The 23,793-nt window shown below is 53.3% G+C and overlaps 10 protein-coding genes across 10 annotated transcripts; 5 read left to right on the top strand and 5 right to left on the bottom strand.

Moving 5' to 3' along the window:
• Nucleotides 1-320: 320 nt before the first annotated feature.
• On the top strand, nucleotides 321-1,361 carry PG998_013679 (uncharacterized protein; the record flags this gene model as incomplete). The annotated part of the gene is made up of 2 exons (XM_066880495.1): nucleotides 321-509; nucleotides 882-1,361. 2 exons carry the CDS (start codon nucleotides 321-323, stop codon nucleotides 1,359-1,361), a joined length of 669 nt encoding a protein of 222 aa, XP_066724634.1.
• A 664-nt stretch (nucleotides 1,362-2,025) lies between these two features.
• Nucleotides 2,026-5,049, bottom strand: PG998_013678 (uncharacterized protein; the record flags this gene model as incomplete). The annotated part of the gene is made up of 4 exons (XM_066880494.1): nucleotides 2,026-3,030; nucleotides 3,086-3,231; nucleotides 3,294-3,389; nucleotides 3,480-5,049. The coding sequence occupies 4 exons, from the start codon at nucleotides 5,047-5,049 to the stop codon at nucleotides 2,026-2,028; spliced, it is 2,817 nt and encodes a 938-aa protein (XP_066724633.1).
• A 2,155-nt stretch (nucleotides 5,050-7,204) lies between these two features.
• Nucleotides 7,205-7,621, bottom strand: PG998_013677 (uncharacterized protein; the record flags this gene model as incomplete). Its single annotated transcript, XM_066880493.1, has 2 exons — nucleotides 7,205-7,482; nucleotides 7,549-7,621. The coding sequence occupies 2 exons, from the start codon at nucleotides 7,619-7,621 to the stop codon at nucleotides 7,205-7,207; spliced, it is 351 nt and encodes a 116-aa protein (XP_066724632.1).
• Nucleotides 7,622-9,116: 1,495 nt separating this feature from the next.
• Nucleotides 9,117-9,520, top strand: PG998_013676 (uncharacterized protein; the record flags this gene model as incomplete). Its single annotated transcript, XM_066880492.1, has 2 exons — nucleotides 9,117-9,156; nucleotides 9,219-9,520. 2 exons carry the CDS (start codon nucleotides 9,117-9,119, stop codon nucleotides 9,518-9,520), a joined length of 342 nt encoding a protein of 113 aa, XP_066724631.1.
• A 1,513-nt stretch (nucleotides 9,521-11,033) lies between these two features.
• PG998_013675 (uncharacterized protein) lies at nucleotides 11,034-11,982 on the top strand (the record flags this gene model as incomplete). The annotated part of the gene is made up of 2 exons (XM_066880491.1): nucleotides 11,034-11,534; nucleotides 11,638-11,982. 2 exons carry the CDS (start codon nucleotides 11,034-11,036, stop codon nucleotides 11,980-11,982), a joined length of 846 nt encoding a protein of 281 aa, XP_066724630.1.
• A 472-nt stretch (nucleotides 11,983-12,454) lies between these two features.
• On the bottom strand, nucleotides 12,455-14,221 carry PG998_013674 (tannase and feruloyl esterase; the record flags this gene model as incomplete). Its single annotated transcript, XM_066880490.1, has 1 exon — nucleotides 12,455-14,221. One exon carries the CDS (start codon nucleotides 14,219-14,221, stop codon nucleotides 12,455-12,457), a length of 1,767 nt encoding a protein of 588 aa, XP_066724629.1.
• A 1,871-nt stretch (nucleotides 14,222-16,092) lies between these two features.
• PG998_013673 (NTF2-like protein) lies at nucleotides 16,093-16,548 on the top strand (the record flags this gene model as incomplete). The annotated part of the gene is made up of 1 exon (XM_066880489.1): nucleotides 16,093-16,548. One exon carries the CDS (start codon nucleotides 16,093-16,095, stop codon nucleotides 16,546-16,548), a length of 456 nt encoding a protein of 151 aa, XP_066724628.1.
• A 415-nt stretch (nucleotides 16,549-16,963) lies between these two features.
• On the bottom strand, nucleotides 16,964-19,370 carry PG998_013672 (catalase; the record flags this gene model as incomplete). Its single annotated transcript, XM_066880488.1, has 11 exons — nucleotides 16,964-17,253; nucleotides 17,334-17,732; nucleotides 17,811-18,183; nucleotides 18,242-18,365; nucleotides 18,421-18,428; nucleotides 18,487-18,579; nucleotides 18,631-18,805; nucleotides 18,869-18,928; nucleotides 18,988-19,114; nucleotides 19,171-19,275; nucleotides 19,337-19,370. The coding sequence occupies 11 exons, from the start codon at nucleotides 19,368-19,370 to the stop codon at nucleotides 16,964-16,966; spliced, it is 1,788 nt and encodes a 595-aa protein (XP_066724627.1).
• An 846-nt stretch (nucleotides 19,371-20,216) lies between these two features.
• Nucleotides 20,217-21,503, top strand: PG998_013671 (uncharacterized protein; the record flags this gene model as incomplete). Its single annotated transcript, XM_066880487.1, has 3 exons — nucleotides 20,217-20,465; nucleotides 20,533-21,343; nucleotides 21,412-21,503. 3 exons carry the CDS (start codon nucleotides 20,217-20,219, stop codon nucleotides 21,501-21,503), a joined length of 1,152 nt encoding a protein of 383 aa, XP_066724626.1.
• Nucleotides 21,504-22,588: 1,085 nt separating this feature from the next.
• Nucleotides 22,589-23,494, bottom strand: PG998_013670 (uncharacterized protein; the record flags this gene model as incomplete). Its single annotated transcript, XM_066880486.1, has 1 exon — nucleotides 22,589-23,494. One exon carries the CDS (start codon nucleotides 23,492-23,494, stop codon nucleotides 22,589-22,591), a length of 906 nt encoding a protein of 301 aa, XP_066724625.1.
• Nucleotides 23,495-23,793: the final 299 nt, after the last annotated feature.

The following is a 23,793-nucleotide window of genomic DNA, read 5'->3' as shown; positions in this document are numbered from 1 at the left end:
GCACATAAATATAACCAGGCAAACGGGCTTCAATGGAAGGAATAACCCATATTCTTTTGTTCTTGAGAGCCTTTTAGCTACCATTTCCGTACTTGTGAAACTGTAGCTACTAAATTCGTTTGACAGATATATCTTTTGTCTTGTTTCGGTTTCTGCTTGATCCCTGAAATGAGACATGCTGGGACCTACGGATCATACAAGCCGGTCAATGATCGGGCCAAAAACTCGATCATTTTTGGAATGGGTTGCCGGAGGAAGGCCTTCTTCACGGACTGGGCGAAGTCGTCACCACTCAATCTCATCCGCTGGCGGAGAGGACAATGGTGTCGAACACCGAAGGAACCGCCATCACCACCATCGTCGCAGCAGTGGCGGAGTCCACAAACACTCGAGCAGTGAGGGCAGAAGGCACAGCGGCCACAAAGCCCATTCTTCGTCCTCGTCTCGCCACCCTCACAAAAGCTCGAGTAGTGCCCACCATGAACGTAGCAAAAGCGGCGGCAGCGGAAGTAATAGAGGGGACCGCCCAGGCTACTACACTTCTTACTCATCTACTCCCTCTTCTGCTCCCCGTGATGCTGGAACATACCACTCCCCTGCTCCCTCTTCTTCTAGTTATTCAGTGACGCCACTGACACCTCACGGAAGCGGCTTCGTCTCTCCTTCGACGGCGCCTTCTACCATTCCAGAAGAGAATGAACACGAAGGCAGCAGCAGTGGCTTCAACGACGATGTTGGCCGGCGCGCCTCTACGGTGGTACCGTGGGAGTCTGTTTCTTTGGCGAGTTTCACTCCAACCAGATTAGAGGCCTACACGGCGGCGGCTGCGAACTACAAAGAGCCTCCACCCCCTGACAACAACAACGTAGCTTCTTCTACAGGGGGAAGCCCGACCACGTGGTCGTGACTCGATACATCCCTCTTCCTACGACTCGAGCTCCGTGCCTCCGCCCAAGTACAAGCACGGGTCCGATGTCCCCTGGGAAGACAGTGTGTATCACACTGGCAATGGCACTAAGGCGTCGTCGTCATACAAGCCATCTTCATCCAAGTCAAGGCAGTCACGGCCCACATACACTAGCCACGACTACGTTTACGGTCAGCAGCACGACCCAGTCGCTGCTTGTGCGGGAGACGTGATGAAGCCGACATATACAATGAACAATGCGTACGCGACGATGCCCGGCCATGGTAATGATAGTGGTTACGTTAATAATAGCTATAGTTATGATGACGGTGGCGGCGACGTTGTGGGGCAAAGAGACAATGCGACTTATGAGTGCGAGGAGGAAGGAGAAAGACGTCGTGTCCGAAGTACCCACGAGAGGAAAGTGAAGAGGGCTTCAAAGAGCGCGGATTAAAGCCTTCAGCGCGAGATGCCTGAGCTTCGGCAAAGAGAGAGCTTAGTAGGAAGGCAGCTATGTATACACGGTAATTATACAAAGACTCAGTTCCTTGAGAACAGTCCAAGATGGAATGTGACTCGTGATGATGCGTGGTGATAGCTGGTACATAGATGGTTCTCCTTTCCATAGATCGTTGGCATTGGTTCGCGATGTCGTCCAGCAGCTACCGTGGTTGACTGTTCCAGGCGTGGCGCCGTGTGCATTCTTTGCCTTTCTTTCTTTCTTGGTTGCTCTCCTTTGAGAACAGGACACAAAGCAGTTGATTCACATCAGAGGACAGATGATTGCATGAAGGACATACTAAGCAGTGATAACAATGAAGTTTGATTTGATGTCTAAATCAATAGTAGTTGTGTGTAGCAGGGCGCTAGGCCGCATGACCGCGTGTAGCCGACCCCTTTTGCTCGTTCCATTATGCCGAGTCAGGGGTATCAGGTTACCAAATGAAAAACAGGTAAGAAAATAAAAAGAAAATACACAAAGTTGTGTCCCCCAAACATCCGTTGCAATGCCAAAACATCATAAGATTTCCCCAGAAATCATTATTTTCCCAATCATCGTGCGCCAAGTTATTGGTATTTCCCGCAGTGCTGCCGCAGGTAAGAGGAGTGCAAGCTGCTTAGAAAGCAGCGGCGAAGATGGCGCCGGTCAGCGCAAGGGCACCCATGAGAGTGGCCGCAGGGCGGAACAGAGAGGCGCCGGAAATGATGGGCGACCCAGTTGGGCTGGATCCAGCAGTGCCGTTGTTCTTGGCGGGCATGCCGATAGTAGGGTAGGCAGAGCCTGAGCCTGAGCCCGAACCAGAGCCCGAACCCGATCCAGAGCCAGATCCAGAGCCGGAACCAGAGCCACAGCCAGCACCAGAGCAGCCAGCTCCCGATCCAGGAGTAGGAGAAGAGGTCCAGGTAGTTGTCCAGCTGGAGTAAGTGGCCGTGACAGTGGTGGGGATACCGCCAGCACCTCCACCGATAGAACCAGAGCCACCAGCACCTCCACCGACAGAGCCACCAGCACCGCCTCCAACGTTACCGCCGGCACCTCCGCCGACAGAGCCACCAGCGCCGCCGCCAACGTTACCGCCGGCTCCACCGCCAATAGAGCCACTACCGCCACCAACAGAGCCGCCGGCACCTCCGCCGATAGAACCGGAGCCGCCAGCGCCGCCGCCAACATTACCGCCGGCTCCACCACCAACAGAGCCGTTACCACCAGCGCCACCTCCAGTAGAACCACCAGCACCGGGAGCACCAGGAGTACCAGGGGCGCCGGTGGGGTAAGTGCCGCCAGGAGCAGCAGTAGTGCTACCAGGTCGGCCCACAGCATCGTTCGCTGAGGTAGTTGAAGGAGCACCGGGGGCACCAGGAGAGCCGCTTGCACCACCACCGACAGAGCCACCTGCACCACCACCAGTAGAGCCACCGGCACCGGGAGCACCAGGAGCTCCGGGGGGCGCCAGGGGCGCCGGGAGAGCCAGGAGCACCACCAGAAGGAGCAGGAGACTCAGCGCCACCAGTAGGAGCAGGGGCGCCGGGCACGGTAGTGGTAGACTTCTTCGGGCCAGAATCAGCACCGCCAGATGGAGCGGGAGCACCAGGGGCATCGGGAGAACCAGGAGCACCAGGGGCTTGAGTGGGGTAAGTGCCACCAGGAGCAGCAGTAGTGCTGCCAGGACGGCCTACAGCGTCGTTGGCCGAGGTAGTCTGGGTAGGGGCGGGGCCATTGCCACCGGCAGGGGGAGACGTAGTAGGGCCAGTAGAGCCGCCGGCACCACCTGTGGCACCGGCGCCGCCGCCAACGCCGCCAGATGCGCCGCCGCCGATTTGACCTAGATTCGTCACGTATTAGCTGTTTGTTGCGTTGTAAGGATCGCAAGTATTCGATGCTTACCTCCGGCACCACCACCAACGTTGCCGCCAGCGCCTCCACCAATTTGACCTCCGGCACCGCCGCCAATACCACCGTGGGCACCGCCACCGATCTCACCTAGATAGATCCAAAGTTAGTCATCTGTTGCGGAGCTCGAGATATCGAATTTGCGGAGGAACAGGGGCAAGGGCACAGGATTGAGCTTACCTCCAGCACCACCACCAACATTGCCGCCAGCACCTCCACCAATTTGACCTCCGGCACCTCCGCCAATACCACCATGGGCACCGCCGCCAGCGCCGCCACCAATCTCGCCGCCAGCGCCGCCGCCGACGCCGCCGCCAACATTACCACCGGCACCGCCACCGATACCGCCATGAGCACCACCGCCAACACCGCCCCCAATCTCACCGCCAGCGCCACCGCCGACGCCGCCGCCGACGTTGCCACCAGCGCCAGCACCGCCAGTAGCGGAAGGACCAGCACTGATAGCGTCAGTAGCCGAGATACCAGCGGGGACGGTAGCCGTCACAGTGATGCCGGGAGCGTTCTTGCAAGATCCGTGGGCGAAAGCGCCCAGGCCGGAGTTGAAGCTGGCGCTGATATCGCCGAGCAGCTTGGCGAAAGCGTCAACATTGACATCGACAGAGTGGGAACCGATTCCGATGTGGAGATCGCCTGAGATGCCGCCGATAGCCTTGAAAAAGATGTCGGCCTGAGCCTGGAGGCCGGTAAGGACGTCGACCATCAGGTCGCAGCCGCCAAGACCAGCGATAATGTCCTTCTTGCCGAGCAGGCTGGTAATAAGACCGCCGCAGGTAAGCTGGAAGGGCGCCATGTGGATTTGAAGACTGATGACGTCCATGAGGCTGAGCTGGCCAGCACCGTGAACAGACACGGAGGCCTTCTTGAGCTCGGCAACGAAGTCGGCGAAGGCAGAGAGAGAGGCCTGGAGGTCAACGCTAGCTCCAGCCTTGAGGCCACCAACAGCCCCAGCGCAGCCCTTGGCCTTGCCGTCCAGGCTGCCGATGAGGCCTGCAACAACGCCGGCAGCGCCACCAAGGCCAACACCAAGGCCACCACCGAGGCCACCACCGAGGCCAAGGCCGCCACCAAGGTTGCCGCCAATGCCACCGCCAACGGCGCCACCAGCGCCAGCACCTGCGCCAACACCACCCTTGACGTCGCCGCCAGCGCCAGCTCCGGCACCGATGCCACCGTTGACACCACCGCCGACACCGACACCACCGCCGACACCGGCGCCACCTCCGATTTGGCCGCCGACACCGCCTCCAATGTGACCGCCGGCTTCACCACCTACACCGGCACCAGCTCCTGCACCGGCGCCAGCTCCGCCTTTTACGTCGCCACCTGCGGCAGCACCGCCGCCGACGCCACCCTTGACATCGCCGCCAACACCACCACCGACGTTGCCACCGACACCGGCGCCACCGTTCAGGCCGCCACCAACACCGAGGCCACCGCCAATGCTTCCACTGGCACCACCACCGAGGCTGCCACCGAGACCGCCTCCCAGGTGGCCACCAACTTCACCACCTGCACCTGCACCGGCACCGGCGCCACCCTTCACATTACCGCCAGCGCCGCCACCGACACCACCCCCGATCTGCCCGCCAACACCGCCACCGACGTTGCCGCCGACACTGCCACCAGCACCGGCTTCACCGTCGACTCCGTAAGTGCGCTTCTGGTAAAGCGTGTGGGCGTTGCTGCTGAGAGCGAGGGAGAGGAGAGCGAGCTGAGAAGTAGGCTTCATCTTGAAATAATGATGGAAATAGAAAGTTAAAAACTTAGAATTGTTGGAGTTGAAGCGTTGAGAGTTGTTGTTTGGTGTTAGACTAGGTCAAGCGACTTGTTCCGAGAATGTAGCTGACGCGGTCAGATTAGGTGTAAGTATAAAACGAATGAGTATGCTGTATATGCGAGAGAGTTGTGTATGTCTATCTTGAAGAGAATGAACGATAGTGTAATTCAGCAAGGAAGCGAAGGGACTGAATAGTGAAAGATAGAATAGAGAGGGGGAGAAAACGATTGAAGTTGAATAGTTAGTTGGTGAGTGAGAGTTCTTTCCAAGATGGAGGTTGAAACATGGCATCTCTTATACATCTTGTCCATGTTGGGGAGCTCTGCCTGGAGGCCCGTTCGTTCGGGGCCTCGAGGGAGTCCGAGACTGGCAGCTGGATTTGCCGGTGTGTGCGCGCGTATGCGTATGCGTGGAAAGGAGGTTTGATTCTCGTGTTGGTTCGACCATCGCCGTCGATATCTTCGAAACACTAGCGGAGGCTCCGTGCTGCAGGTGATAGCTGGACGGAGCTAGCTGAATCTCGTTCATGCTCCGGGGTCCACGGGGGGCCTCTCCCTCTCTGGTCAAATCGATCTGTGAAGATCTCCCGCTGTGGTATGTAGCATTGGCCTTTCCACCCACCGCCTTGTTCCACCCTGGGCCCATCGGTTAGACTCAACTGGGCCTGACGTGTTCCCGGGACCAGGGACCCGTGCTCTGGGGTGGCCGGTTGGTATGGAGCAACAACACCATTCATTGCGGGATCCGTCTGCCGTCGCAGGTGACATGCAAAATGAGCCGCCCTAGCGGTAGCTCCAAACCCCTGGTGCCATGTTTACAGCCCGACGGGGACCAGACAATAGATTGCCTTCTCTCCCAACAATCGCATGAGGTGCGACGCCGCTAGTCGAGCTTCCACGTCTAGTCGCAATCGGGATAGAGTGCAATTCGTGCCCCTGAAGCACAGACGGACGGCGGCGGATGGTGTGTTGGTGACGGTGGAGTTGGACGCTGTTCTGGGCTAGAGGAAAAGCAAAACCACGACAGCCAATCGCCGACATTGATTGGCCGACCTTCTCCTCCCCCGAGGGCTGAGCTTAAATCGACTGTTTCGAAACCAGTGCAAGTCGCCCCGGCCGCCCGGCCATTGAAATGCAATCTCTCCGAGGTGGGGATCAGGAGCGAGGCCATCTCCACTTGGCTCATATAATAGCTACGCAGGCTACTCTATTAGTTCAGGCCGACCTACCTAGACTTCCGGTAGTGCAATTGCGAACATGTTCGAGAGTCGAGGATGCAAATGCCGACTTGAACGGGCATAGCCTGACGGTGTTGGGCGACCTCTCGTGTTGCGCAATATCACGCTGCTTGGCGTGGCTGGACATGGACGCAATCGTCCGATATTGCCTGCAACTCCGTCCGATCATCGACCAGCACGCAATATCCGGCATGAATCGGACTCGTCATCATGTCTGCGTCTCTCATACACCGCCACCATAGGTGCGCCGCATATATCAACAATGCCCATGCTTCTCGCAAGCCACCGCATTGGTCGACACGTACGCCAGTCAAAGGAATTGATTCACGGAGCGCCATGAGCTGTGGATCGACCTCTCTGTTCCGGTGCGGTCAATCAATAGTCACATCAAAAAGCCGCGACTTCCGGGATAGCTCATGTCGAATCCACCCACTTCCGGCTGCCTGTCTCCCACCCGATGTTGGCATTCACGCCGTTGGGGTCTTCTGAGCACCATTTGATCTCGAGTGTCCAGCGACAATAAGCAAACACGCCTACAGAGACGACCTTGCGGAAATCAGGAGGACCCCGGGTTTACGTGTAGACTGTAGATTCGGTCATATTGGAGTTCAGAAGTGGTTGTAAACGGTCGGGGCCGCCAGAATCAATGCTTGATCGCGGGTGGGTCATGAGTTATTGTTGCAACAATTTAATTCGCAAAGGACCCCAAGAAATGAATGTAAGATGTCCATTTAGCAACATGTGCGGCCTGGGCGACAAACTGGAAATACACCACACGAGAGCCTTCATGTCCATGACAACAGAATACGTGTTGCCAGTCCTACCCTTTCCCCCAGTTTGTACTCGGTGAGCAGAAACGTCTTTGCGACCCTAATCCAGCCAGACCTCATCCGCGCCCTTCTCGAGTTCCCCACGATTCTCGAGCTCCTCTCGCTTCTTCCAGAGCCAAACAGCATCGGCATCCTTCTCGAGCTGGGCCTTCTTCCACAGCCAGACGGCATCGCCGTCCTTCTCCATCTCAGCCTTCTTCCAGAGCCAAACGGCGTCGGCGTCCTTTTCCAGCTCGGCCTTCTTCCAGAGCCAGATCGCGTCGCCGTCCTTCACCGCCTCGGCGCGAGGGTCCACGACGACAGGATCGGGCGAGCGCTCTTGGAGCAAATCATCAGTACCACACAATTAATATTAAAAAAGAGATAGATATTATTTTAACTCACTGTCATCTCCAATAGGAGAGGCACAAGCAAGAGCAATCAAGGGCGCAAAGAGGGCGAATTGTTTGAGCTGCATTTTGATGGGTTGTGAGAACGAGATTGGAATACCGTGCGAGATTCACTCCAAGCCTTGGGGATAGAAGTACATATAAGGCCCTGGGTGCTCGGCCGTCGGTCTTGCTCAAAGCTGAATGAAGCATGACACATCAAGCATCACTGCCAAATTCGTGATTAACCCCGCACCAGACGATTTGGCCCGTATAGGGCCCGGGGAATACGGGAACGGCGGCAGCTACCATGATGAGCATAGCGAAGCTTCTGCTTACTGTGGAAACCTGCAGCTATGACGCAACTGCGTTGTTTGTATACGGAATCGGCAGCGTAAGCCCAGCCATAGTCTCGGTGGATGGTGCTGATGAGCGCATCTTTATCAAATGGCCGCATTACTATAAACGCCAAGATCGCTTTAGGAAGGTGAATAGTGAATGGGCAACCGCAGATCAATCCTTCCCGTGCATCTCCTCACCTTCGGCACGATGGGATAGTTGAATCAAAGGATCAAGACCACTGGTTGGCTTGCTTAGAACCTTTTGACCGGAGGATAGACGTAAGCCAGATATACCCATCGGGAAGGTGAATGCAAAGATGCTGATGCCAAGACACTTGAGATACACACATCATGAGCATTGCTATAAGTCCGATCTCGCTCGGAATTGTAGCTTTGTAGTACGTCACTAAGGGCAATTTGGAAATCACTAAATTCCCCAGGCCAAAGGTTTCCGATACATTTCCTCGTTCTCGTTCCCATACTTCGCGAGAAACTGGAACACCAATTTTTCAATTTGGTATATGTTACCAGTCCCAAGTACAATGGGTTTCCTTGGAAAGCATGCATCTAATGGCTATTCGCCTGTTGAGGACGAAAAAGACTCACAGTCGTCTGCAAGAGAGTCCGACGAGCTTATGAACGAGTATTGCCATCGTCCCAAACCAAAGCTGTCTCGGAAGAAACGGATATGCATCTCGGTCGGCGGCCTGATCTCCTTTTTCGTCTACTCAGTGTTGCTCATGGCAGCCACGTCGATGTATTGGAAGAAAGAAAGGCTCCGTGGAGCTAACGTCATTGACAGTGTGTATATGTTTATATTGGCCCGTTGCTGATGCTGCTTCAATTGTGCTATGAAAGCTAATGAGTTTCGTCTTTGCTAGCACCGATCCGACAATACATCCAATATGAGCCTACCTTTTTCAAACATGTCAATTCGTCTCTGGATCACCACCTCACGGGAACACCGAACGACAAGCTTGATAAGAAGTGGAGTGGACTGATGCAGTACTTCTACTCAGAAGTGTCGCACGAATACATGGAGAAGCTGGGGCGGACCAAGCAAGGTATTCGGTTGCCAAATGGAAACTACCTGGCCAACTATGCCTTCATCCATCAATTGCACTGCTTGGTACAGACTAAATCAGACTGGCGTTCCGTCACGTATACAATCTGAAGCATCTGCTGATGTCCAGTACAGAAACGCATCCACCAATCATACTTCCCCGAGCGCTACTTTCCCAATATGACCGAGGAAGAAAAGGATCTCCAACACGAGCATAACCGTACGTAATACCCATCACTATTCGATATGAAAAAACCAAATATCATCTAACCCCCCACACAGTTCATTGTCTCGGCATGCTGGTCGAGGCCGTCATGTGCAAGGCCGACGAGACGCCGCTGACTATGTTCTGGTTCGACGAGAGCATCCTGCCCGGCGGCAACCGCACCATCGCGCACGAGTGCGTCAACTGGGACCGCCTGATCGAGGGAATGGAGGATAACAAGATAGACCCGTTCACGCCCGGGCTGCTGGTGCACCCCAAGCATGGGCCTGTCGTCCCTCAGGGCCGGAATACCACCCTAGACAACCGCATCGGGTACGTTAAGTGGGCCACGCCGCTGGACCGGGATTTGTACCCGTGATTTTGTGAATAGGGTTAAGTGTCTCAGGGGATGGCCACAGGGAAGTCAAGTGGGTGTATCTTTTACTACATTGCTGAAGGAAGCTCAGGGGTAAAGGTCCCACTTATAGATACTGAATGTTGTGGCTTGTGTGGCGGAGGATTAGAGTGCAAGCCTCATTCACTCGCCCCTTTTCGGATTGCTGCGTGGTAGCTTACCGATAGTTAAGACGCAGATGTGGCAATGACTACTCAATCTCGCAAGGTTATATTTACTGTTATGAAATGAAGACATTCTATCCAATTCATGAGTTGGAGATACCAGTAGAGTACGGCTCGCGAAAAGGGAAGGTGGTAAATGCGGTCCTGTCAGCGCTTGTTCGACTCGACTTTCCCCAGCTGAGATACACGCCATCATTGCCACCACCTCCCCCGCGCCACTGCCGAGGAAGAGAATGAATTTTGTTCCAGAACAGTATTCCGGTCAAACGTACATCGCATAATTAGTTAAAAACTCGCCTGTTTCGATGCATGCCACCAATAAAGGGGTAATGCTGAGCGTGGGCGAACTGATGACTTCTACATTATTAATCACTTCAAACGTGAAAGATCAACTTGCCTTGTCACTTGTTTGACGCAATGCGGCAACTGAAGTTAGGGCTTTGGTCAATGCGACGGGTGACTTTGTACTTTTTCAGTTCTGATGTGTCAACGGTACAGTCAGCTCACACCTTGAAAAGAATCCTGTTGACCATCCCTCGTCTTCGGCCATCCTGCTTTATCGAGTTAAACTATCATTGCAAGAGCGAGAGATCAAACCAAGAGTGTAGCTTCTTCGACCGAACCATCTCAACACCCTCATGTTCAGGCTGATGTTTCCAGTTGCTGTACTCCATAGTGTGCGGCGGATGCATATCCGAAGGATTGGCCCCCCTCCCTTCCACCCTTGTCATCGGAGAAGTCAGATTGTCCGCTGAACAGCAGGACCCAACGAACAATGCACATATGCTCGTATAAATGCCGATGCTTGGGCCCCTAAAGGCGGGAGACATCTTAAGAAAGTGCCTTTCGCTTTGGGACCCCACGAGACCATTCTGCCCTTTCCAGAGACACATCTTCAGCCGAAAGACAAACACAGATCCAATGACAGTGTCTAACGTGGAGCAATAGTGGGTGTAATCATCTGCGATCACATAGTAGAGCCGACCGAGCCGAGTTGTGGGACAATCGCTATCTGCAATGAAACATGAAGCGGCCCTTTCGAGAGGGGGCTATTCTACTATCCATATGCCAATCACAATATTTAACCGGCATCCATATCAGAAATAACATATTTTTCCACCGCTGAAAGTCGTCCAAGGCCGGATTCGATGATGAGATGATGATTTACAGTGATATCTTCCTATGCTACAGCTGCTATCGCCGCGCCGGTCGACGTTACTCCGGAACCCTCTTCGTTCGCAGGTACACATGTTCTAGCCATTGTATATCGACCTCATACATCCATAAAAGCGGCTTTACTCGCACCTGGAATCATGAATGACCTGCTAAGAGTTAATACAATCCAGTTGATGCTATCACAAACAGAACAAAGGTTACACAATGAAGTCCTCTTTCACGATCTCCCCACTCTCTTTCTAGTCCTATCAAGCGCCGCCTCGGCCGCTGAAAACAGGGGCTTCCGCTTCAGCACCTTCGACTACGGTGGCGGGGATGGCGAATGGGTCGATGCAAACTCTTTGCAAGTCCGCGTCTCGCCCGATTCCGTTGTTCTTGACTTTTTCGAACCTCCCGACGCGAAGCCCAACTCCTACCAGGCCAACTTCACCATCAATATGCTGGGCGGCCAGATCAAGCAACTCACCCCTGGCTGGAAGTTTGCCTTTGACTCGGGCGACTTCGTTGGCCACGCCAAGTTCCCTGCCGGCACTAGGATCACGGAATGGGCCAGCTACGCCAGTCTGGTCCATTCCTTCGTCATAAACCCTCATGAGAGCAACACCAACTGGAATTGGAGCGTCAAAAAGAGTCCTGGCGTAAGCATCGATATTTATTATTCTTACTATAAAACTTCGTCTCCTTGTCACGCAAGGTGCATACGTATACCGAAAGACTGATACACGAGAACACCACCAATAGGCCACACTCAACGCAGACGAAGTCGATTTCGTCAAGCCCGACGCGGACTTTGACGGCGACTTTTCCGTATCTGCCAAGAGCCAGGAGACCAACTGGTCCCCTTGTTACGGCAACTGGACCGACCCGTACCAGACCCAGTTCAGCGTCCAGACTCAAATTCACTGGGAGCTTCCCGCGGGCAAAGATAGCTTCGATGTGTCATTCGGCGGCGTCGCCGGCGAGCCCGCGCTCACACAGAAGATTAAGCTCAAGTGGGAACAGTGCGATCCCCAAGCCGAACCTTTCTCGGGATGGGGAGAGCAGATCAGGATCGACACCCCAAGAGTCGGGTGCCTCACTTCCTGAAGAGGTCTGTAGACAAAAGGCCAGTTTATTATGTCATAAACTATGTGGCAGCTCCTGGACGGAGTCGGTGAAGGAACTTTGGCGCGGCAAGAGGAACTTGTCGAGTGATGGAGAAACACGGATACTGGAAGTTATGGTGGAATTTATTACACTTGTATCTCAATGGCCATCGCTCACTTTACACATCAGACGCATATGACAGATCTTTATGTATTCCAATACTTGAAGAAAGCCATGGTGAAAATGATGGGAAAATATATCATGATAGCTAGTGTATTCTCCTGACGAAAAGGAAGAACTCAGAGAAACAGTCCAAAGAGATATTATGTTGGCGTGAGCCTATGTGTAAAAGAAAACGACTTGACGATTGATGAGTAGTGTGTTCAGCAGATTGTTGGCTTTAGAGTGTATTCCCGTGAGCGAAAGTAAAGAAAGTGCCGAAAATGAAAGAAAAGAAGAAACCCTGTATGGATCATGGGCACTTCCAGCTTGTCGTCAAGTTTGTGACTCCTGTACCATCGTATTCTGCGACTTGGGGGTAAGGACAGACGGGACGCTGTGCATAGTACCCTGGACTCTGCGGGACAACATGGAAAGTCGTTGCCACTATACCATGCGGCTTTTCCTCCGGATGTTCGACCCAGTTGATAAGGGCGGTAAACATGTCGCTGCTGGCGTTTGTGACCAGCTGCTTTACTTTCTCAGTATACGCAAGAGCCGCGCTTCCCTGCGTCGCGCCCGAGAAGTACCAAGGAGCTGTATTTGTATATTGAGGAGTCAGTGGGTTTTGGTTCGCATCGAGGCTGTCTGAGAAGAAACAGTGATGCATGCCCGGGACCTGGTAGTACAGCATGAAGTCGTCGCGGTCGGACGCAACCTCCTTGACGGCGTCGAAGTACACGGCGCTGCTCTTGGTCGGAATGGTGCCATCGGCAAGTCCGTGGTACATCATCACTTTCCCTCCCCGGTGGTGGAAGTCGGCCCACTTGGTGTTATTTACCCGGGGAGAAGGCATGCCGGGTCTCTGGCTCTCGGCGTCGCTGACTATCTTGTCGGTATAGTTATATCCATAGCCATAGCCGTTGAGGAAGTCAATCGGCCACTGCCAATCAAATCCAAACGGCTTCGCTGCAGCCGCATATGGTCCCGGAGAAGGATCCACAAAGACGAATAGGTTGTCTTCTGCACCGGGCTCAGGGCCTGGGTATACATCTCGAGTCGTGCCATTAGTATTGACGGTATAGTTCTGATGCAATTCCACGAGAGTGTTGATTTGGGCTTGGGTCAGGCAAAGGGGGTTGTGATTGACATTACAGCCCAAAGTGGCAGCGACGTCCGCGATGTTGCACGCCGTTGTGTTCATGATCACATCGTCAACCACACCATCCTTGGCATCGCAGCCTCGGCGGACGCCGTCGACGATGAACTGCCTCTGGCTTGGGCTGTCCGGCACCGTCCTCTCCGTATCTGGGGGATCGATGTCTGCGAGCTTCGCCACCCAGGGCATGAGGTGTTCTTGATCCAATGCAGGAGCGCCAATCAGGAGACCATCAAAGGATGTTGGATCTATCTCGAGTTGCTTGAGTCCTTGTCGGCCTGACGTCGAACAGCCTGCGAAGTAGGAATGGCTGATATTCTTGCCGTAGTATGCGGTGATGAAATCCTTGGCGACCGGGATCGAGCCATTCAAAGCCCGGTAGCCCCAATCATCGCGGGCACGAGGATTGTCTTTCGCCCATCTCAGATCGGGTTGCTCGCCTCGGTGGCCTTGATCCGTGGACATGACAGCCATCCCATAGTAGTAAGCCCCTGCCCACATCTCTCTCCAATTGATCCCACCGGCGAAACTAAAGCCGCCCGTGGCCATGAATGACCCTGTGTAGTTTTGTTCTTCTGGCATTATGAGCCCAAAGCGGTAGCTGTCCATCTTCACAATCACGGCGCACGACGGTGGCAGAAATTCAGCATAGTTGCATGCTGGAAATCCCCGTTCAGAGACTTGAGCTGTGGGACAGTACCCGTAGAATATGTTGTTTGAGATGTCTTCGCCAAAGCATCCAGTTCCCAAGGATGCTATGGTTGAGTTGATGGTTTCGATGGTGGCATTGTACTTCTGTAATATTGATTGAAACCTGTTCTCGTTGCAGTTTCCAGTAGGGGGTACCCCTGGGCACAGGTTCAGAGCCCGACAAAGCGAGAAGAGACCCAGAGCAGAGAATATGCTAAGTGATGAGGGCATATTGTGCAACACTGAGGTATCAGGGATTCAGTTCCGATTTGACTCAAAACACAGGGTCAGCTGGTTTCTTTCTCAAGTGGGAAATGAGAAGAAAAAGGTGCCTGCTATTGCTAATAACACGTACGCATCAAACTATTTATACATCATCGGAATACTATCACCAAGACCTCCATAGGCCAAATATGATTACACGTTAGCATCATCGACTCCTGACTTGTTCAATGTTGACAGTAAGAAATTGGTAGCTAAAGGGCCATAATAATTGTGCTGTTAATATCCGAAGTGGTTTAGTTGAAACTGATATTCAACTCTCATGATCTGTTGTTTCGTGTTACCTCACCCAACGGTGATCACGATGTTCCCAGGTGAGCTGCTAGTATCAATTTTGGTATGGGCTCCTATGCGAATCTAGTGGCTCTTTGGCCGTCGGCAACTTTGAAGCAGGCCAACACATACGAAGGCGGCATCATGAGGCTGGATATTGAAATATTTGACAAAATAGACCAAGTAATCCTGTGACCATCTCGGGTCAGTGAACCGAGAAATGAGGGCGCTAAAAGTCCAAAGTACCACAACGATTACCGGATTCTCTCGTTCGTCGTCTAATAGAGGGTGTTTGAGCCACGTGAGGCTGGTAGTTATTCCTTAAACAGAAATACCTACATGAAAGGATGGTCAGAAGGTTGTCTAGCGCCATTCCGAGGCTTCTGTTCCAGGACGTATTTCTCAATCATGATCATGAAACTCGAACGGTCGTTCGTGTAATCTTACTCAGCACTTGTTTCGCAGTCTCATTATGCTTTCTAGACGGCGAAATCGTTGTCAGCAGACTGTAGCTTTACCGAGAGAAAACTATCGCTCACTCGTGACTTCTCCGGTATTTTTGGCTTCAATTTCGCGTTGTCGGTTATTCACATGGGCGCCGACATAATACTATCCACAGCTACATGGGTTGCTTACTTCTAGCAGACTTGATTTCATGGATTCTGATTCGATGGTGTCAAAGCTGGAAAGATACCGCGGCCCACAAGTTATAAGTACGATAGATTGTAAATGGACTGGTGTGCCATCGAACCCATGTTGACTTCAGAAGTTGAATTAGAAAAGGGGGAGAAAGTAGTTGTGGCTAGTGATGTGGCTAAGTAATTGAGCCACACTTGGTGCAGAGAACAAATGTATGCATGCATGCAAAGATGCGTCACCCTAATACTATCGTTGTACCAGTCATTGTTCCCAATGTCTCTGCACCTTTAAGTATGCTATGGCTGGGCGGCACGAGATATGTGATCACGCCGCTCGAAAACCCCCTTTTCCGATGCCTGCAGGGGTCGGTAAAAGAAACCTCGCGTCCCCTCTGAAGGGTCTGCCATCTATGCAATCTATAATGTGAGCATTATGCTGTGCTACAGAGAAACGAGTGGTGCCACGTTCCGTGTGCTGAGAAGAGACTGACTAACAATTATTCGACTCGTCCGAACCCGTCCGAGATCATGACCAACCATCTTCCACATAAATGTGGCATCGCAACACAAGGAATTTGGCCCCGAGGATTTGGTGAATCGAAAAGACTATATCTCATTATCTCTGCCTCCGTAAGCGGCCGACTTGAAAGCGATTTGTGTGCGGACCCGCCAGACCAGTTTGACTTCCCAACAGCCGACCATGTTCGACATATATACACCGACGGACTTGACCTTCCAGGGTAACCGACGCTCTGGTCCATGTGAAAAAGCTCATTTCAACTTACAACTAACGTTATATTCCAGACTACTTAGTCATATGCCAAACCTCGCGGACGCTTGTCGATGGATTTGATTTAAAGGTAAAAAGACATCCGCAAAAGTATACTTAGTCTTTCCACTCTTGATAGAATGGTTTTGGCTAATGTTACCAAACCCCTGCAGGACCGATGCCGCTTGCTGGCCGCTCTTGCACCTGAAGTCGTGGCCGACTACGCCGCGGTGAACCCAGCGTGGACGGCGAGGACCTTCACGGCCGCAGCCTTTGTTGACGAATGGCTGGGGCCGGCGCATCTGGGCATCGAGTCCACGGTGACGCACCACCAACTAGGGGCGCCGTACTTCAAGTCGGTCACGCCCGAGGCAATTGTGGTGGAGTGGCAGCAACTGGCTGGCCACGCAAAGCGAATGGCCGGCGAGGACTTCGCCTCCCCTCTGTGCAAGGTCGGTGCCATCTCCGAGGGCAAGAGCTGGATGGAGCACACTTTCATCAAGGTCGATGGTCGTTGGAAGATCTCAGTGGTCCGACCCACAATCCATTACCGAGTGGGCAGCCTAAAGAAAACTCGGGGAGAGGAGGAGGAGTAAAGGAAAAGGGCCAAGCTTTGGGGTCGTCAATATTCGCGATAGCATGAAACGCCAACTCATCGGGCATGGGCTTGTAAGTTCTTCAAGCATAGATTCAACATGTAGCAAAAGGTGATGTGGTTTCTGTCTTTGAAAGTTAACTACTGATGAGAATTATAAAGCACTACACTCCGGCCAGTAGCATGTTACTAGGGAACGGCAGTATCCCGACCGAAACCAATTTCCAGCAACTGTATCATTTCTATGGGAAATGGAGAATACAAAACGAGCTACAATCTAACGTCTTCTAGCCTCTCTCTCTCTCTCTCTCTCTCTCTTTCTCTCTCGTTCTCTCTCTCTTTCTCTCTATTACCGGTCAATCTAAGCAAACACTATCAGAACATGATAAGTTATCACTCGGCCATCTCCGCCTTGGCTACCAGGTTGAACAGGCCCCCTTGTTGATAACGGCGCGCATGCTGTCTCCAAGGGAGGCGTCGCCGCCCATCATCGATCTCGGCGGGGCTGGTGTATGAAGCGGCAAAGCGGTACCGGTGCCGGGAAGCGGATCATTCTTCCCGCCCTTACCGCTGATCTGCTCGTCTGAGACGATTTCACCACCGACCACTATGCCGGGGATCTCGTTGGGGCTCTTGGCCTTGACTACGCTCTCCGTCTCCTTCTCGATCCACTCGCCCAATTTCTGGTCGATCCTCTTGAAGATGGCTGGTGCCCGCTTGTGTCAGTTTGTGGTACGGACTGATAGGGCTTGAGTGGGAGGAAAAGGGGGTGGGGTGTGGACTCACTGTAGGTCGCCTGTCTTACGCCCTGGGTGGCTCCGCTGAGGTTCTCAGCGACGTTGTACACCAGGTTCTTCTGCTGGTCCTTAGTGCGTCCGAGGACCTCCCAGAACTCGCGAGGCTGGACGAAGTCGGCGTCGGTGACCTGGGACTCGTACTCGACGACGCTGCCGATCCACTCCTCGTGGGCCGCAAGCACCTCGTACTGCGCCGGCTTGACGATCGGCGGCGCGTCGTGTGCGGGGATGTAGTTCTGCTGCGCCCCGTAGTTGGCGACGTTGGCTGCGCCATCCCTCCGCGTCGGGTTGTACATATAGAAGGACCGGTTCGTGGGAAGCTGCTGGTGGTTCACTCCCAGCCGGTAACGTTGGGTCTCGCCGTAGGCGAACATGCGGATTTGGAGGACTGTTGCGAGGAGTGGCTGATCAGCACCATCCAAAGGGAGACTGAAAGAAGAGAAAAGGAAATGAAGAAAACACTCACTTGGGTCAGGGGTAATATTCCAGCCCGGGACAATGTTGGCAGGATTGAAAGCAGACTGCTCAGCTTCGGTGTGGAAGTTCTGGATGTTCTTGTTGAGCGTGATCTTTCCAAAGGGAACCAGCGGGAAGTCCTTCTGCGAGATGGTCTTGGTGGCATCGAAGATGTTGGTCTTGTAGTTCTCGGCCTCCAAAGGATCGATGATTTGGGCGTAGACCGTCCACGAAGGGTAGTTTCCCTTTTCGATGGAAGTGAAGAGGTCCTTCTGGAAGTAGTCGGGATCTTGACCACTGATTCGGACGGACTCATCATTGGTGAGGTTTTGTACTCCCTGATCCGTCTTGAGGTGGATCTTGATGTATTTGAACGATCCATCCTATTTGCACTGTCATCAGAAAGTGTCTCAAGCTAGCACATATCCCTCATAAACTCACAGGCTTCGTGAACTTGTACGTGTTGATACCGAAGATATCAGCGTATCTGTAAGAGACCGGAGTGGCTCTGTCACTGAAAAGCATCATAATGGTGTGGAAGGACTCGGCATTGTGGTTGAAGAAACTACGGAGAAGGTTAGCACCATCCAGTTTGTCTGTCGGATAGTCCAAAGACTCACTCCCAGAACTAATCCAAGTCAGTCAGGTAGCCGTTATGTGTCACTCGGAATTGCGTGTTTACTTACCATATCCGGGTTTTTGAGGTTAGTCTGGGGATCCCGCTTTTGAGCGTGCGTCATGGACGAAAACTTGGCTGGGTCTCGAATGAAGAAGACGGGCTGTGAAGAGGTTTAGTAACTGTCTCCTTTCTTCCTCTCATAGCCACGTACCGTACTGAAGAAGAGCCAGTCGAGGTTTCCCTCTTCAGTGTAAAGCTTGAAGGCGAAACCGCGAGAGTCTCGCACGCTGTCGGCCGATCCTCTCTCACCGGCTACGGTGGAGAAACGGACGAAAAGGGGCGTCTTCTTGCCCACCTTGTTCAAGAATGCGGCACTCGTGATATCGCTGTTCATAGAATAGTCGGCGTCAACATATCGCCCTTGAAGTTCAAGCTTATAGGCCACTTACGTGATATCATGGGTCACTTCGAACTCTCCATAGGCACTCGAGCCTTTGGCGTGCACAAGCCTGGGAAGGTTTTAGTTGAGATTATGTATAGCTTCACAGGGAAAAAAAAGGCAACAAACCGCTCGGGAATACGCTCATGAGTGATATGGGCAATTTGATCGATGAGATTGATGTCCGAGACGGGGATGATAGCACGAAGCTGGCGTCCAATTCGCTGGGAAGCCTGGGGATGCTTGATAGGAGCACCTGGTCACAGGTTAATTCATCATATCTACCAGCGCTTCAGGGACAAGGGAGCCTACCATTTGGAAGAGTATAGTAGTCGGTGCCCTTGGGCGGGAGGGCATTGGGAGGCAGTGGAGCGTTCAGGGGTTGCAATGTGTCGGGATCCATGGATTGGTCCACGACTTGAGAAGGAGTTAGCCTTTTCTGATCGATCAAGCTTGAAGTTCGATATACTAAACTCACAGCCGTTCGTGCCGTTCCCATTGGCAGTATCCATCTTGTCACGATTGGGCAGTAAATAGCGGGGTTGAAAACTGGTTTTTCTTTGCAGATGGGCGAATATCATTAATCTGTATGAAACGCTGTAGTTGTCCAAACATCTTAATATAAGAACGGCCGGGCAGACCAGACTACCGGGGTAGGCCCATCTCATGACCTCTCAGCTCCTTCAGCCCCCAGCTTGCACAACGCCTTGCCTATATCTCGTATAATCCCGAAACATAGCTGGGATGCTGATGGCGTAGCGGTGTGCTACACTTTCTCTATACTGTAGGTATCTGACCAATGATGTGACGTTGGTGAAGTGACTCCAGTCAGCTGACTCTGGTAAGCTGACCGAGGCTTGACAGTCGTAACATAGCCGTGGCGGATCATGGCGTAATGTATTGGGAGGCCCTCAACTATCCCGTCTTTTGACTCAGTAATCCGCCTCGGGCGAGCTCGTCCGAGCTTAGATGGTGGTCAGCAACAACCGTATTGAAGTATGTGAGATTACCAATGGCCTCCCCGTTTGGCAACAATTCCGATTTGTCTGGTCAGCAGATGCTTGTATTCCCTGCTGCCTAATCCCATACCGAAATCAGCAAGCAAACAACAAACAAACCAATAGAACCAGGGGCTGAACCAACTGCACACCGATACCACCCTGACAATGCATCAGATGAGCCCTACAAGGCGGTCTAGGTGACGGGCTTCCTAGCTGGCCCCCACTAGACACTTACCGTGAGAACTATTTAGAAGCGCGGCTTGATATCGCAATGATTCGTTACATTAGGTAGCACACGACTGTTTCGTATCCAAGTTGATTCTCTATCAACGAACAGTCCCATCTCAAACCAGAACAATGGCTCTCAAACGCTCTACTGCCAATGGGCAACAACAGCAACCAGTTGCGGTGAAAGCACTCTACTTCATCAACAACAAAGTGCCTAATCAGCTTGTAGCAACAGAAGTCCACACGGACGGTCAAGTTGGAGATCCCGTCTTCTACCCCACTGGTGGCGATGGCAGCAGTATCATCCATAGGGACACTGGGAAAGACATCCCAACGGACACCTTGTCCACCCAGGACAGTGTCAAGCGTATGGGCAACGTAGGTCACCACTTCTAACCAGAATGAGCCCCTTCGTCGCTCGGTTCTGACTCCACGGCTACGGCAGTACTTGTTTGCGTGCAATGCCGGTTCAAACACCATTTCCACGTTCAAAATCAACCCAGAATACCCCACCGAGCTGCATCTCTTCGGCGACCCTGTTAGTACCATTGGCGACTTCCCAGTCACCATCGCTGTCTCGGCCAAGCTTGGTCTCGTGGCAGTAGCGACAGCAGGCATCCAGAACGGACTTGTCGTCTACAATTTTGACGAGCACGAGGGCTTGTGCCCGGATGGTCTTGGTGTCCGGCCGTTCGGGATCAACCAGTTCAATCCTCCCATCTTCGAGGGAGATGGCGCCTCAGACGCCTTCTTCTCCGAGGATGACAAGCTCCTCTTCGTGACCGTCAAAGGTGACACGATGAACGACCCGGGCTTCCTGTCCGTCTACCCCATTATTGGCGGCAACGTGGCGGTCAAGGACGTCCGCAGCTCTCCAGAGGGGACCCATCTCTTGTTCGGGGCATTCCAGATCGCCGGGACCCGCAAGCTATTCGTGTCTGACTCCCAGTTTGGGACCGTGATCCTCAAGATTGGCGACGACGACGAAGGAGACACCGTCGCCAAGACCGTCATCCCGCCCGGCATCCAAGGCAGCTGCTGGGCCGAGTACTCCCCCGTCTCCAAGTCCGCCTGGGTCACAAACCCTGTGACCAACAACCTGGTCGAGCTGGATGTCGAGACCAACGCCATTCTCTCCCAGACCGACATAACCATCAACAAGACCAAGGGAATGTTGGACTTCGTCGTTCCGGGCAACTTCTTATATGCTCTCGGGGCCGCCACTGACAAAGAGCCCTCTTCGATGCTGGTCCTCGGTATGCATCCACACTCCATGATCAGTATGAATATCCAGAATGCTAACCATAATTATTTTCCGCTGCAGATATCAGCAAAGGGAAGGTGGAACAAGTTCAGAACTTCGTTTATGACTTTGGCACTGGATACAGATCACAGGGCCTTGAGTACTATGCTTGAGCAGTGTAAAGACATCGTTATCATCATTCCACTATACAGTGTTTATATTAAGCTGTTATAAACAAAATAATATTTCCCGTTAAATTTAAGGCAATTGTAATCCGTCCACCGGTTCCTCAAATTCGTGTGGCCCTCCAGAAATGTTCTCTTCATGGACGTACCGAGCGACTTTTCGTATTATCCCATTGCCCACCTTGGAACCATTTCTGTAAGCAACCAGTCCACGGACGATGAGTTCCCCGTTGAACAAAACAAAATGTAGATGGAAAGGTCTGAAGCAGCAATCGGTGGTGACTTCCTTTCCTCCGCCGAAAGATATTTCATTGGAGCCCCCAAGCATCCACTGCTTGGATGTTTTCCTAAGCTAAACATGTCAGTCCTGCATTTATGGTGTGGCCTGCGTGGTCTTGGCGAACGCCCAGCTGAAGTGCTTACGCCAGAGGCGCGAAGTCGTCGTTCAGGTGCGGGGGCAAGACGAGCCCGAGACTCCTCGAGGGCTACTCAAGGACTTCTTAGGACTTAGCAGGAACTGTTTACGAGATACTGGAAGTGATGATGCGTAAACTGGCGACTGATTATGCAAAGCGAAGCGTTCAAATTGACGTGTGATAATAGACTCACTCCGCAGCTCTGACAGCATTGCGCCTTCAAAATACGGCGCACTCGTCGTTGAGTCGACGCCTAATCATCTTGAAAATAAATTCATTAATGGGGCACAGTAGAGATCATGGAGATATGGTCTTTCTGTTGTAGCCTATCATGAGGAAAGCTAGTATCAAGCCACCGTCACACATAAAGGTGGTTAGAGACCAACAGGCCGAAGACGAACTGCTAGGAGATCTGGATAAAGTCAATTGAAAGAGGTACTATCTATCAGAATATAAATTAGACAAGGAAAAGGGGCTCCAGTTCACGCCTCAATCCAAACACGTAGTAAATGCAGCTCTACAGCTCCCATCCCCCATCAACCACGCTTGACCGTCTGCCATTCCCCGTTGGGATGCCGAGCTTATCAACATGGACAGCGACGATCTTGCCGCCCTCGCGGTACGTCCCCGGGATCGTCTCAGAGAGGCCGCCGCTGGTCACGACGTACAGCGTGTCGCGGTCGCGGGGGTGCGGCCGAAGGCGCACGCGGCGTCGGACTCGAGTACGGTGGAGTTCTTGGCGCCGGCGATGACGGAGACTTCGCCGCGGGGCGTGATGAGCTGGACGCCGTTGTCGAAGTTCTGGGCGACGTAGGCGTTGCCGCGCGCGTCGAACGCGAAGTCGTCGGCCCGCCCATTGCGCGCCACCACGGTGTACTCGCCCGCCGCCGTGCCCGCGCCCGGGCCGTGGACTCGTATCGCTACCCGCCCGAACAGCCCCTGCAGTGTGTTGGTGAAGTACAGCGCGCCGCCGAAGATGCGGATGCCGTTCACACCCAGTACGCCGCCTTCCGGTGGCGGCCGCATCAGCTCTGATGCAAGCACCTGCGTGTACGCGGCCGTCTTGGTGTGCACGCGCCAGACCACGCCCAGGCCCGAGTCAGCCACCAGGATAAATGGCGTGCCGGGCAGCCGGATGAGGCCGTTGAGGAGCGCCCCCTCGGGGATCGCCGTGATGATGCGGGCCGTCGCCTTGCGCACGACCGACCCGTCCTCCCTGGTCTCGAACTGGCGCATGTCGACGCGCCAGACGGAAAAGGAGCCTGGCACTGGATTAGGCGGATTCACGGTGCCGACGACGACGGCGAAGACATCGTGATCGATCTCGGCAATGCCCAGCAGGGCGGTGGCGTTGGGGAATCGGTAGACGAGAGAAGCGTTTACCGGGTGAAAAGGATCGACTTGGTAGAGCTCAGGGGCAGTCGGCAAGGTGACAAGCAGCTTTCCACTGAAACGGACAGCGACATTCTCGAGCGCGGTAAGGTTTGGGAACTGATAGATGAGGTTCAAAGCATCATTCCCATGATCTGATTGGGGACTGCGATGCACGCCTGCAGCGTGCATAGAAGCGCTAGTACAGTGGCAATGTTACAATACATGGTGTTGACTACTGTCTTACTTGCTGTCGTTGTGCGTAACTGACAACATTTGGCTTTCGTATTATAATACCGAGACTACACTTCTGAAGGCCCATCTGGGATAGTGGTAGTACCACAGTAGTGACCGCGATTGCACCACCATCTTTCGAGCAATCACCATGGCGTAGGCGCTACCCGTGCCAAGAGAATGCTGACGCACCGTTCGCACAAAGGCGGACGAAAGATGCTGACGCGCAGTAACTTGATCTTCCGGTGGGGGAGGGG

The sequence above is a fragment of the Apiospora kogelbergensis genome (genome assembly GCF_038363985.1).
Source record: "Apiospora kogelbergensis strain CBS 113332 chromosome Unknown utg000009l_segment0_segment0, whole genome shotgun sequence".
NCBI lineage: Eukaryota > Fungi > Ascomycota > Sordariomycetes > Amphisphaeriales > Apiosporaceae > Apiospora > Apiospora kogelbergensis.
This window is presented reverse-complemented; position numbering and strand designations above follow the sequence as displayed.